The sequence below is a fragment of the Hippichthys cyanospilos genome, chromosome 14 (assembly GCF_059441005.1).
Source record: "Hippichthys cyanospilos isolate Australia breed blue-spotted pipefish chromosome 14, RoL_Hcya_1.0, whole genome shotgun sequence".
NCBI lineage: Eukaryota > Metazoa > Chordata > Actinopteri > Syngnathiformes > Syngnathidae > Hippichthys > Hippichthys cyanospilos.
The window spans coordinates 18,242,172-18,255,354 of record NC_142382.1 but is presented as its reverse complement, the minus strand read 5'-3'; the positions used below and the strand labels follow the sequence as shown (position 1 = coordinate 18,255,354).

At 37.1% G+C, this 13,183-nt stretch overlaps 1 protein-coding gene across 1 annotated transcript in view; it reads right to left on the bottom strand.

Annotated features, from left to right (window-relative positions):
• The window catches only part of tpo (thyroid peroxidase), a 34,295-nt gene extending 23,894 nt beyond the window's left edge, over positions 1–10,401 (bottom strand). The window contains exons 1-6 of the mRNA XM_088432805.1: positions 10,311–10,401; positions 8,090–8,174; positions 7,805–7,965; positions 7,555–7,684; positions 4,306–4,435; positions 3,228–3,416 (exon numbers count right to left, since the gene is read on the bottom strand). Of these exons, the coding sequence (XP_088288931.1) occupies positions 3,228–3,416; positions 4,306–4,435; positions 7,555–7,684; positions 7,805–7,965; positions 8,090–8,174; positions 10,311–10,401 (786 nt within the window). The remainder of the gene's footprint in view (positions 1–3,227; positions 3,417–4,305; positions 4,436–7,554; positions 7,685–7,804; positions 7,966–8,089; positions 8,175–10,310) is intronic.
• Between the last annotated feature and the right edge of the window lie 2,782 nt (positions 10,402–13,183).

Sequence of the window (13,183 nt, the reverse complement as noted above, 5' to 3'; positions counted from 1 at the left end):
TTAACAATAAATGCACTTGCCATGGGCACTCCTCGGATGTCTAACTACTGCAGTACACGTATTTATTTCAATCTTAAATTATTAAATTTATACAGTAACTGTATAACAGTGTAACTATATGTTGCCCAAACATGATAACAATCAGAGTTTACACTTGAAATTCCAATTTATTAAAAAAGAAATCTAGCTAAGAGATTTACAACGCTCCGGTGCAGCGCTGCTCTTTCCTCCTTTTCCATTGCATCTACCTAACTGTGTCTGTAAGTTTCATGAGGGAGATGTGATTGACTAACCCTGCAATTTCATTAATTGCAGGGGTCCCCATTAACCACAAAAAGGGGGAATTACTGTACATCAGATCAATATTTTGGTTCATTTTCCCAAATGGTCAATGTGATTTAGGTTAGGTTCATTTGTTTTTAAAACCAGTAATACCAAAGATGAACTTCTAAGCACACCAGCTAAAAAATCTAAAACAAAACTAGGCTTTTCAGAACTCTGGAATATATCTGTCATTATAACACTGTCACAGTTCTCCAGTTCAGCCACCTCACTTCCAGCCTCACCTGCTCAGCCCTCCTGCTAATCAGCCCCAAACAATAACACCTGCAACCACTCACCCGCCCAGTATAAAGCCCGGTCACTTCCCTCCACAACCCGCCAGATCGTCCCTGCGCTACGCCGAGCTTTCCAGCAATTCCTCCTGCCAGCCTGCCTGTTGTCCGACCCTGTTTGTCCTTGACCACCCGATTGCCTGCCGAATTGACTGGATCCTTGGTATTTCGACCCTACCTGCCTCTGACCGCCCGCTAGCCTGCCGCTTTAACCAGTCTGCCCAAGTCCCCTTCCCGTCTGCTTTCCTTCGCCCGGCTGCCAGCCAAACCCCAGCTCCCCTGACTCCGCAACCCCCCAGACCTCTGTGCCACGCTCCCATCAGCTCCCACAACTACCTGCACCTTCTGTTCAATAAACGCTCTGCCATTGCCCTTACCAGTTCGTGCGTGCTCTTGGGTCCTCTCTCCTCCTGCCGTAACAAACACTGATAAATGCTATACAATCTTGACCTAAAAACGTTTGTTTTTCAAGTCAAAAGTTCACTCATTCACTACCGTTGATGGCAATAGACTTCAATAACCCATTTTAACTAGGCAGTAACAGCTATATATATATATATATATATATATATATATATATATATATATATATATATAAATAAATGTTGTGGGGTCGCGTGGGGTGTGACAGGGCAGATGGGGTCACAGAGGTCAGATGTTCTCAATAAAATGTTTATTTTGTCACTCAAAGTTCAAAGAAACTATATCAAAACAGGTGGTCAAAAGACAGCAATCAAAATCAGGTTGGCTCTTAGAGTTCAAACTATTCTCTTTACAAAGTACAAACGAAAGCAGGAAAGATTTATGATCAAAAATGCAAAAACTTGAAATAAAGTCTGTTCACGGGTTTCCAAAACTGGCGCACAAAGTACAACTTAAAGCAGTTAAAAAAACGGTCAAAGTCCAAATAAAACCTGTTCTCACAACTCTCTGGCTTTGTCTGGTGGCACTCTCTTGCTTCACGTCTCTCGGCCTCAGCAGCCCAGTCTCTCGCTTCAATCAGCCAGGTCGGCTTTTATCCCATTACTTGATCAGCTACACCTGTTGAGGCCGTGATGCATGCTGGGCCTTGGAGTCCTCGGCATCTCGGCCATTTTGGGGTGTGGCATTGGTGCACAGAAGGGGAAGTAGCGGCCCTCTACTACACGTCCCCTTGTGATGCCACAATATATATATATATATATATATATATATATATATATATATATATATATATATATATACAGTGGTACCTCGGTCCTCGAACGCCTCTATACTCGACCAAATCGGTGCTCGACCAAAAAAATCAAGTAGGTAATGCATCGGACCTCGATCAGATTTTCGGTGCTCGACTAGCCGAGCCTAGCCGTGCTCGACTAGCCGAGCCTAGCCGAGCCGACCCGAACGCGCTCCTCGGCTCTTTTCGGCTAGTTCAAGCGCCAGTTCAACTCAGACCGCCAACGGAGTAAGACTTACGCAGTTTGTTTGAGTACGTATTTCTTCCCAATTTTCAACTTTTTTGTGTTGCGCTAGCCCTTAATGATGGGTCCTAAGAGAGATAGTGATAAGGGGAAGGCAAAGAGAAAAACAGTGAGGACCACTATCGAACGGAAGAGACAAACAAAAAAGGCAGAAGCAACTTACAATGGACAGGTTCCTTCTTAAAGAATAGAGGAAGGCTACTGCCCAGCCAGATTTACCTCCACAGAAGAGAGAGAGAAGGGAGAAAACCCCTGAAGGCGCGTTACCTAGCGTCATCATGAAAGGGGATTCCCCTTCCAAGGATTAACCCTCCCTCCCGTCCTCGCCGCATCCATTCCCGTATGCCATCAGCCACTCTCCAAAACGTAAGTAAATTATACAAAATGCTTAATAATGCTTTATATATCTTTATCATGTACCGCTTGTGCACATTTACGTCCTCATTGTTGTTTAGATACATGTTCTTATAATATTTTAGGTATTTTTCTTAATGGTAAAAACGGATTAAAATAGTTTCCATTATTTCTTATGGGAAAATTGGTTTCGGTGTTCGACCAAATCGGTGCTCGACCACCACCTCGGAACGGATTATGGTCGAGTACCGAGGTACCACTGTATATATATATATATATATATATATATATATATATATATATATATATATATATATATATATATATATATAAACATAATACATTTTAAATACTTTTTATATAAATATAAACTACTACTAATATTTTAACTGATCTTGCAGTCAATGAGTTAACATTGGAGCCCCTCCCAGAGTTGCTGTCTGATTTACATGACAATTACGTTTTTTCAAATAGTAAACTACAAACTTCAAATGTTTAATGTTTTCATTCATTTTACAAAGTTGAGCTTTTCCTCAGCAGAAAGTTCCTTTCAATAGAATAGACAGTTTCATTCAAAAAAGTGACGTGCTAATGCTTGTTAGTGATTTAATTACCCTTCAATCAGTTTGATCTCAAAACTAAATATTCAGATTAATATCTGTTTTAGACAGAAGAGGCAAATAACAAATGCAACAACTTCCACAGAAAAGCTACAACTCAAGGAAATAATCATTTGGAACGCCATGCCAAATTGGATTGTAAATCAGGTGAGAGAACATTTGTTGTGGTTTCAGTTTACCTGGATTGGAAAGCAGGGATGCTCATTTTTACAGGAGTTGAGGCAATCATCTCCAGGTTTCCCAGGGCTTTGCGGTGTCAACGTTATGTCATGGTCGATATACTGGCCCCACTCCACAAGCATATGAGAGTAAGTATTATCTTTACATTTGATAGAGCTCTCCATGATCTTTTTGCTGATGAGCTTTGGCTGTTGAAATTTAACACAAAGTATAGTTTGATATATATATATATATATATGTGTGTGTGTGTGTGTGTGTGTGTGTGTGTGTGTGTGTGTGTGTGTGTGTGTTAGATGTTTTTGATGCTAAATTATTTCAAAACATGCCGACTTTCACTATGCTGTCCTGCCATTTTTTCTTAATGCTTGCAAACGGGACGTTGAGAAGTACACAGCAGAAGATGTCAAATTTAGCCCATGTCAGGCTCCTTTACGACCATTAAAAGTTGGAAATATTGTCAAAAATAGAAAATTTTGTGTTGAGAAACCAAAACCACCATAGGGCGCCAGCGGAAAACTTAGGACGTTAGTAAGCCTTTCAATGATTTCATTGTGGCTTAGCCTGACTATCATAATGCAAAGTTTTTGCTATGCATTGTGGGACTTGTGCACAGTGCTTAATATATAAATATATATGCTTTCCCTATGTCAGCCTATGTTGAGTGATAATAAGGCCAGGTTATTGAAAAATCTCTAGACACCCAGGGGTTAATTGAAAAAGAAACAAAAAAATGATAATGGTTGTTCCAATAAATTAATGAAGTACTTGGAAAAATGAATGAATGGTCTCTAAATGCATACTGGATAAAAAGGGGCAAGGCTCTTCATTTTTATGTGTGATGAATTATTGTATATGAAAACTGACATTGAAAGTGAATGACATAATATTCACTGGTAAAGCAAAAATTATTTTAAGATAAATATCTTTGAATGCATTGGCCTATAATTCCACAATCCTGACCTGTCACGCACGATTCTGCTGCTTTGAATTAATTTGGTTTTCAAAATTAATTGAACGCTACATTTACTGGAGCATTAGTAGCACTGTGTTAAAAATATCAATAGTTTTGCAGATTACCATGGGCAGCTCAAATCCATTATACAGCCTTCCTGCATTCCAACCTTTGGGTTGTCGCACTCCATCTTCATATTGAGGTGGAAGCCACCTAATCAAAGGGATGTTGGCAGCTCCCCAGAGATGATTGTACCTGGCAAAAAAAACCCAAAACAAAACATCAAGATGTGAAGAGTAACAGTGAGACCTCAATAGTTCAATACTCCTTGGGTTGTAGCATTTGGAGTGTCAGATAACCCAAACTAAAATGTGCCTATGAAGTCAGTAGAACACCAGAGTAACACATTCACAAAGCACAAAAGATTTTGCCTTCACAACTAACTGCTTTGCTTTATGTTCACCTTTGAAGGACCAGGCTCCACAAAGATTGAATAATATGTCAACCCTGCATAAATAACTTTAGACTTACCCAAAAGTTCTGAATTCATCAACATGTTTTCTTCTGCTCATCTGTGACTTGATGTTTTTGTCTCGAATTGGACTGTTACAAATAATTGACAATGGGCTATTGAGTGTCCTCCTCCCTCACAAATTTACATGATGACGCCCCCATTTTTATGCTTTTATGATTGATATTTACCCGTGTTTTTGAGTTGATACTTTGACAATTATAGTTTTTGCCTTTACGTGTTCTGTGCTTTTTTCAGTGAATACATTTTTCTAAAATAAATCTATAAATTTTCTATGTTATCTTGTATAAAACGCACCAACACTTTGGCAGCAATGTCAAAACTTCAGCAAAACTCTTCATATTTTCTTGTATTCATATCCGAAAGTTTTATATATATATATATATATATATATATATATATATATATATATATATATATATATATATATATATATATATATATATATATATATATATATATATAATATTATATCTGTTGCGCATTAAGTTAAATTTGCATCAGATTTCCCATATTGTGAGTGGTTTGTGAACACATTGCCAGTGTAACGCTTGAAGCTGTTTTACCTCTCCCTGCAATGCAGTTCGCCTTCAATTTCATTTAAATACCCAAAGTTGACCAGCATCGCCGTTTCAACAAGTTTATGATTATACTATGCTTAAGGACTGCAATTCTAAACGAGTCAAATAGATTCCCTTTCCGTGTTTTTGAACCCAGTGGTTCTCAACCTTTTTCAGAGAAGTACCACCTGTGAAATATGTTTTCATCCAAGTATCTTTTAGCTAGTTGCAAAGCATGTGTAGGTTAAAAAAAACACTTAAAGACTTAAAACATGGCATCAATGTCTGAATTACTAAACTTTCAAACTTCATTTGTATTGGTCCAAAAAAAAGAAAATCTACACAAAGTGTCCTCTTTTGGATCATAGAAGAGATCTGTTATAAAAATAAAACAACTGAATTATTAATAAATATTTGTCCACAAAAAATAATCAACATAAAGTGCAAGACCCATTCAAAACAAACAAACAAACAAAAAGAATTATAAATAAATATTTGTCCACGGAAAAATAATAAACATAATCATCCTTTTTTGGATTACAGTAGAGATCTGCTCATAAGAATAAATCATTGACTTAATTATTATTAAATATTTGTCCATAAGAAAAATCAACAAAAGTGTGAGACCTGTTCTGAAAAAGGAATAATTATAAATAAATATTTGTCCACAGAAAAATATTAAACATAAAGCATTCTCTTTTGGGATTAGAATAGAGATCTGTTATCAAAAAGATGTAATTTAGTTGATAAATGTGTCCACAAAAATAGTCATTATAAAGTGTTAGACCTGTTCACAAAAAGAAATAATTAGAAATATTCGTCCTATCAAAAATATTCAACTTAAAGTGTCCTCTTTTAGGATCATAGTAGAGATCTGTTCGCAAAAATGAATCATTAACTTAAGTGGTAATGAGACACGTGACAAGGTGATTGAACCATTATGTAGTATGGGGGACAATCTAGGTTTGTAAATAATGAAATTGAATAACCTACTGAACATTACATTTGTTTTTTTGAACTTATTTCCTTAAAACATTTGATTGATTCAGTTATTATTTTTAAGGGATTTTTCCATGTTTGTTTTATTTACCATCTCAGCTAACCCCTGGAGTTCCTTCATTTACCCCCCAAGTGTACCTGTACCCCCATTTGAGAATCACTGCTCTAACCAGTGCACTCTTAATTGAATCAGCTTGCATCATCATAACTTTTTACTCTCGGTTTTAGTAAAATTCCTGTGTGTGAACAAGGATGGACTCAGATGTTGGTTTAGTCTGCCCGCTTTTTTTTATTGTAAAATAATGCCGTAATAAGCTCAGCTAACATGAACTGCTGTTAGCTGCAACAGGTACTTGATGCTACCAGCCAACTGACGTTCACCCATTATGCTAATTACTGTGAATAACAATACAGCCAATATAAAAATGTGCATCTGTGCGTCAAAACCCGACCTCTGTGGCTGACAGATCAATCCTACCCAAATGGTGTCTAATCTAATTTGCAAGTTACCGTTAATAGGACACACTCCTACTTTTGTCCTTCATTTTAGGTGTCCTGTATTTGGTGTTACTTTATGTAATTATGGTATTTCAAAATTTATGATGATTGTAATTATCCTTTGAAACAGATGAAAAGTAAAAGATTCTTTGGTTAAGTAACAACATTTGATATGTTCTCTTGTCAAAATTGTTTCTTAACTCTTTCAGTGCCAAGTGTTATTGAAAAAGGAAACCTCTAAAAGGCCAGTATACTGTATTTAGCATTTTCACTCTCTTTCATGGCCAATAGAATAGTGTGTGCTATGTTTGTAAATAAGGGTGGTATCATATGAAAGATTGATTTCCATTCCTTAATTTTAAGTATGTTCAGTATGTGTAGTATGTGTGGAAACACTACTATCCAATGGTCACAGTTATCACTGCAGTGATAAATTGGCTTTTATTAGGTAAGCATTAGTCTAGGGTATCAGCTACCCTTCATAAAAAAATGATGTTATTCCTGTTTTAAAGATGAGAATTCATCCATGGCACTAAAAGAGATAAAGAGGAATAACATGTTTTTTTGTTTGTTTGTTTTTTTAAGATTCAACAGTAAACTCAAAAGTTGAAAAAAACCACAGTGACAGTCCATTGACAGCCAATTTGTTCCCAATTTCTTGTTTTTTACGTTTTATACTGTCTATCTTAAAGTTCACGTGAACCTTTAAAATGATTAACTCTCTCAATGTAGTCTGATGGGATATGACTTGAAATCAATGCAATGACATCAGCTAACTACAGTACCTGTTGTTGCACCTGCCATTTATGGAGCGATACTTGTCAAGGTAATGATACTGGCAGATGGCTGGATACACTGGAGGTGGACAACCTGAAAGCTCTGCCATCAACTCCACATGCTCCCATGTAAGCAAATCTTTGGAGCAAAACATTTAATCATTTTACCACAGCATCAGCGAGAAAAATAGCAGCCTAAATGAGAGGAAGCTAAATGATTGAACACATCCTTGCCTTTTATAATCAAAAGTGAGCCTACCTGCTGTTGTGATATCCCTTTTATACCTCTGCTTTAGTTTTTTGTGAAGGCCTTGAAGAGTTGATTGAAAAAGCTCAGCAGCGCTTCCCATCTTGAGGGTCTCTGTCTCAGTTTGTCTACGCAGCGTGAAGCCATGCGTGGTAGACATGGTTGAGCTTTGTCTACGCATACAAATTAAAAGAAAACAAAAACGTACAGCTCGATGTGGTCCCTTTTGGACAGGTATTTTTCCCATAGAAACAACAGTTTAACAGAGGATAGCATTTCACTTTGTGAGTTGATTACCTTTGTCTGGTTTGAAAGACTTTTTCATCAAGTGTTTGAAGACTTTCTTGATATGATGACATTATCAATTTTTGAATGGATGTATCTGTAGCATACATGGTGAAACATTTGAAAACCCGTAACAGATGCTGAAACTAACATTCTAAAGTAGAAAATACATTATTGGTAGAGGAATGCACAAGCACATTTTATGTTAATGAAATTCAATAATTGCAGTATTGAGTTAAGAGCAAAACCTTAATGCAACTTAGCAGCTTGACAGTCAAATATCAGATGATTAATAATACCTGTCATGATGTAAGTGATTGAACTTTGCGGTGTGACTTGGTCATTGTGTTGTTTGCATGCCCTTGATTACATGCTTGATTGCATCCTGATTACACGTGCTCATAATTGACAATGGAACAGGCACTTGAACTAGTACTGTAAATAAAATTTACACATCACAAATTTACCCAAAATTGTATACAGAGGGCCACCGGTTTACAAACCCACTGTTTTACGTAGTTTTCATCGTACGACGTGGACCGCGGCGTTTTTCTGTCCCCCTTTTACGCAATAACCTTTCGTCTTACGAACCATCCAACATGCCAGTCAGTGTGTTCGCACTATTTTTTTCGCTTTGCTACATCAACAAAAACAACTTTTCTAGCATGTCACGGAAATGCCGATATGCTATTGGTCGATTAAGGCAGTCACGGAGATACCGAATGCTATTGGCCGCCGTCACGTCAATCACAGAAATGCCGATATGCTATTGGCCGAACTCCCTATCTTGCTTGATGGCACGAGCTGGTTGGTGTGTTTTGAAGACTTTGCAAACTTTTATCTGTTAGACATGACTTCTAAAATTGCAAGTGGGGGTAAAGGAAGAAGTAAGGGGATGATGACAATAGAAACCAAGCAGGAGATAATAAAAAAATACAAAGGCGCACGCATAGTTAACCTTGCTAGCGAGTATGGTCGTAACCGCTCGACAATCACTACAATTCTCAAGAACAAGGAAGCTATTAAAGCAAGCAAGTCTTCTAAGGGCGTCACTTTCCTTGCCAGGGGACGGACCTCGGTCAACAACAAAATGGAGAGGCTGCTTCGCTTATGGATTAAAGAGAATGAAATCGCCGGTGATTTGTTCTTGTTTAAAAAAAGTTCTCGTTTAAAAAGGTTCTCATTTTAACAAAAAAAGTCATTGTTTAAAAAAAACTTCTTGTTTGAAAACAGTTCTCGTTTAAGAAAAAAAAATTCTGCGGGTTTGTCTCTGCTGCCCTCCGCCTCCACCCACCATCAGCTCAACTCACGTCGCCTCAAAGGTAAATGTCATTTTTCCTTTGTATATTTATGTTATTTAATTTAACAAAAAAGTAATAGTTGGGCAGGTAAGTCAAAGACTGGTTAGCACATCCACCTTGCAGTGCAGAGGTCGCGGGTTCGCCTCTGGCGCCAGCCAGAAGTAAGCATGTTCCCCCTGTGTCTGTGTGGGCTTTCTCTGGGTTGCATATTCCCAAAAGCATGCATGGTAGATACATTGGACACTACAAATTGCCCTTAGGTGTGTTTGTGAGTGTGGATGGTTGTTTGTCTGTGTGCTCTGCAATTGGCTGGCAACCAGTTCAAGACTGTACTGTACAGTATATCACCTGTTGTGTTGGGGTCCAGCACACCCGCAACCCCCGTAGGGATAAGTGGCCAAGCTAAGGGATGGATGGCTTTACAGGTACAGAATTTACATCTATACATATATAGAATTTATCCGAGAAACCAGCAAAACGCTTACATTTCTTGATTTTTGGTTCTAATCAGGTTCATCATACAGCAAAAAAGACACAAGCATTTCAATGAAAGGTATCCTTTCAGATATAATACATAATTTGAAATTGTTTAGTTTATTTCGTTTGAATTCCATTTAAAAATGTGCCCCTCTCCCACAAAAAGACAAAACATGGCAAAGCCTCCAGAAACTACCTAATGTCACAAACAAGCATTTAACAGTCGTGCTAATGAAAGAGGAATTAATGAATAATCAACATTAAATAGTTACATATGCATAAATAAAAAAAATGGGTGTCATGCTATGTTCCATTATTGTTGCTAAAAGATGAACACAAGAAATAAACCTAAGGTGCAAGTGATTATTTACCATCTGAACATTTACACAAAACATTTATTCAGTTCAATATCTATTACAATATACAGCGTTAGTTTATTTTAAAAAAATACTCACTGCTGAGGAAGGTGACGTCATCCGTTGACATAATTGTAGAAATAATGCAGCAGACCAACATGCCAAAATCTAACATCGTGTGACAAGCCATTGTGTGTGGGGTTAAAGTCAATAGGAAACCTTTTGTTCTTTTATAGTGAGCTTAAATTTGGTGTGTTTTCTTCATGACCTCCCAATGCATGTGGCTCAACCAGTAGCCAAAGATTAAATAAACAATCCTAGGAAGACTGACTCAGAGATTCAGTCTTGCCTTTGGTTGGGTCAGGAAAAAAAAAAAAAACACCCACCCACATACAAACACACACACACACACACACACACACACACACACACACACACACACACACACACACACACACACACACACATTATTTATATATATATATATATATATATATATATATATATATATATATATATATATATATATATATATATGTGTGTGTGGCTTCTATAATCTACAAAGAAAAAGGCTTGCTTGTCACCTAATAATTTATACTTGATCGTTAAACGTTTGTTGAAGTTACACTGAATGACAAGTCAATTGCTAACCTGTCTGTTGTTCTCTCAACTCCAATGAGCTTCACTTGAGGGCGCTTCAGGCAACGGGCAGATTTAATCTATTTTAGAAAAAAAAAGGCAGTTCGTCTTCTCACTTTGTTTTGTGCCATCATAGAACAGTGGGGATAGAGGAAGGCTTTTTTTGTTACACTTACGCCTCTCTCCCCTTTCGTCTTCTGGTCTTTTTTGGGTACTCATACATTTGCCAAATTGATAGTTTTCCATGCAGCTCGGCGATGAAAATAAACTTGAGTTGCACCCCTTTATAATTACACTATGAACATGTTTTGTCCTAGTCTGCTCTTTCCTTTTGTGACCAAGAATGTCAAAATTCCCACTATCTTATCCCTCCTAAGATGGTGCTGTAAGGTGTCTTTCAGTCTGATGTGCTTTAAGAGTGTGCCAAAGTGTGTACAGTCTTGTTTCTCAAATTGGGGTCCGCGGAGCACCGAAGGACTTTGGCCTGACTGCAGGGGTGCATGAAATAATTTGGGTAATTAATGTTGAATTAATGTTAAATAATGAAATTATTCATTACTATTCAATGAAGCAATCAGTTCAATCAGTTTAACTCATTCAATGCCAGGGATGTATTTTCACATTTTTTAAGAGTCAAGACATTCAATCCTAGATACTTAAGTATCGATTTAATACTTAAGTATCTGGAAGTTAATGTCCTTGATGTACCTATCGATTGTAATGTAAGTATTGATTGTCCAGACTCTTAAAACATGTGAAAACACTTCCCTAGCATTGAATGAGTTAATATGTTTAAAATTGTAATCATTTAGAAATTTGTCTTAATACATTTTGTGTCTACAATTGTTTGCTAAAGAACAACTGAAGTCAGCAATGCTAAAACAGCATCTTACTTTACAGAGGTGGACCGTGAGGGCCAGCAAAGCCTTCTCTGCTGGCCTAACATAACCTGACATCATGATAACTATATAATAAACTATAATAACTATAATAAAAGTCAATTTCATTTTAAATTCATTTTTGCTAAATGTATGTATTATATATTTTTTTATTTATAGAATTAGTCTACATTTTCTGTTCTTACCGTGACATGTTATATTCATTTGGTTACACTCCTTCTTGTGTTGTAGTTTCAAGTTAGCGTTTTTAGCCAATTAGAATTCAGCTAACTTGTCACCAGGGTGTATGTAATATGTCTTAGCCAGAAGCCAGGGCATTTGCGTCAACATGGCGCGAGCGCAAACTCAGATGAATATGTGAGCAACCCGTATAACATAATAGACAGCTGTAATAGCAAATCAAGTCAAAAGATCGCCATCTAGAAGCCTCACATTGAATGTGACGGGAGTGGATGCTCACTGCAGGAAGAAGGTGCAATGCTCAACAAGCAAGCTACACGGTTGGCTTTGGCTAGAGGCGTAGCGTAGCTATTAGCTAACCTGTCCCGACTTGCTCATATTTCTGACTGGGCTACCAGGGGCGTGAGCTTACTCTGCCAAATAGTTCTGCTGGGAGTACCTTTTGTTTGCAAGGATTGATTTGGTGTTTGGAGCTACCCTGGATTTGCAAACTTCAATTGTTTAACCAAGGCAGCAACGAGACATCAAAGCACGGCTGGACACATGTGCGACGTTGCTTTTAAAAACTTGAACCTGAGTGGATATACAGTATTGTACATCTCAGTTTAAAGGTAAAGAGAGTTCCTCAATGCGGTGCTGTGCTTTTAAAAAACTTTTGGGAACACCCAAGTAGATATACATCTCAGTGCCAAGAGAAAGAGCATGGATAGGTCAAGAAAATCGGGAGATATTGAAAAGATTGATCGATTGTGACTCCCATTTGTTTTGGTGTGTGCAAGGCTTTTCTTTATTGTTTCATTTTTATTATGTTTGTCTGATTTTATTTCGTTCATATTCTATTAATAGTAAAGAAATAAAATGATCTTCTTACATTAAACTGTGATTTGTAATTTGGACTCCATAAAATTCGTGGATATTTATTTTAAATTATTTACTTTTTTTTTTTTTTTTGAAGTTTTGACAGCATCACGTATAATGACAAGTTTTAATAGCTGATGTGGGTTTATTGACTTTTAAAAGCTCCGGAAAATAGCCTGTGTACCTCACTAATGCATATGTGTGCTCATGAGGGCTATTTATTCTAGAGTCTGACATCACAGAAGGCGTACGTGTGAAAGTCACAGCCTGCCACTGTTATTTTATAATGCTGTTTTTGACTAAATAATTAGAAATTGACCTGATTTGTTATAAGGAGGTCTGAAAAGTAACAAATATGGTCAAATTTAATCTTTTGGTGACTAGATTTTGTCAAAT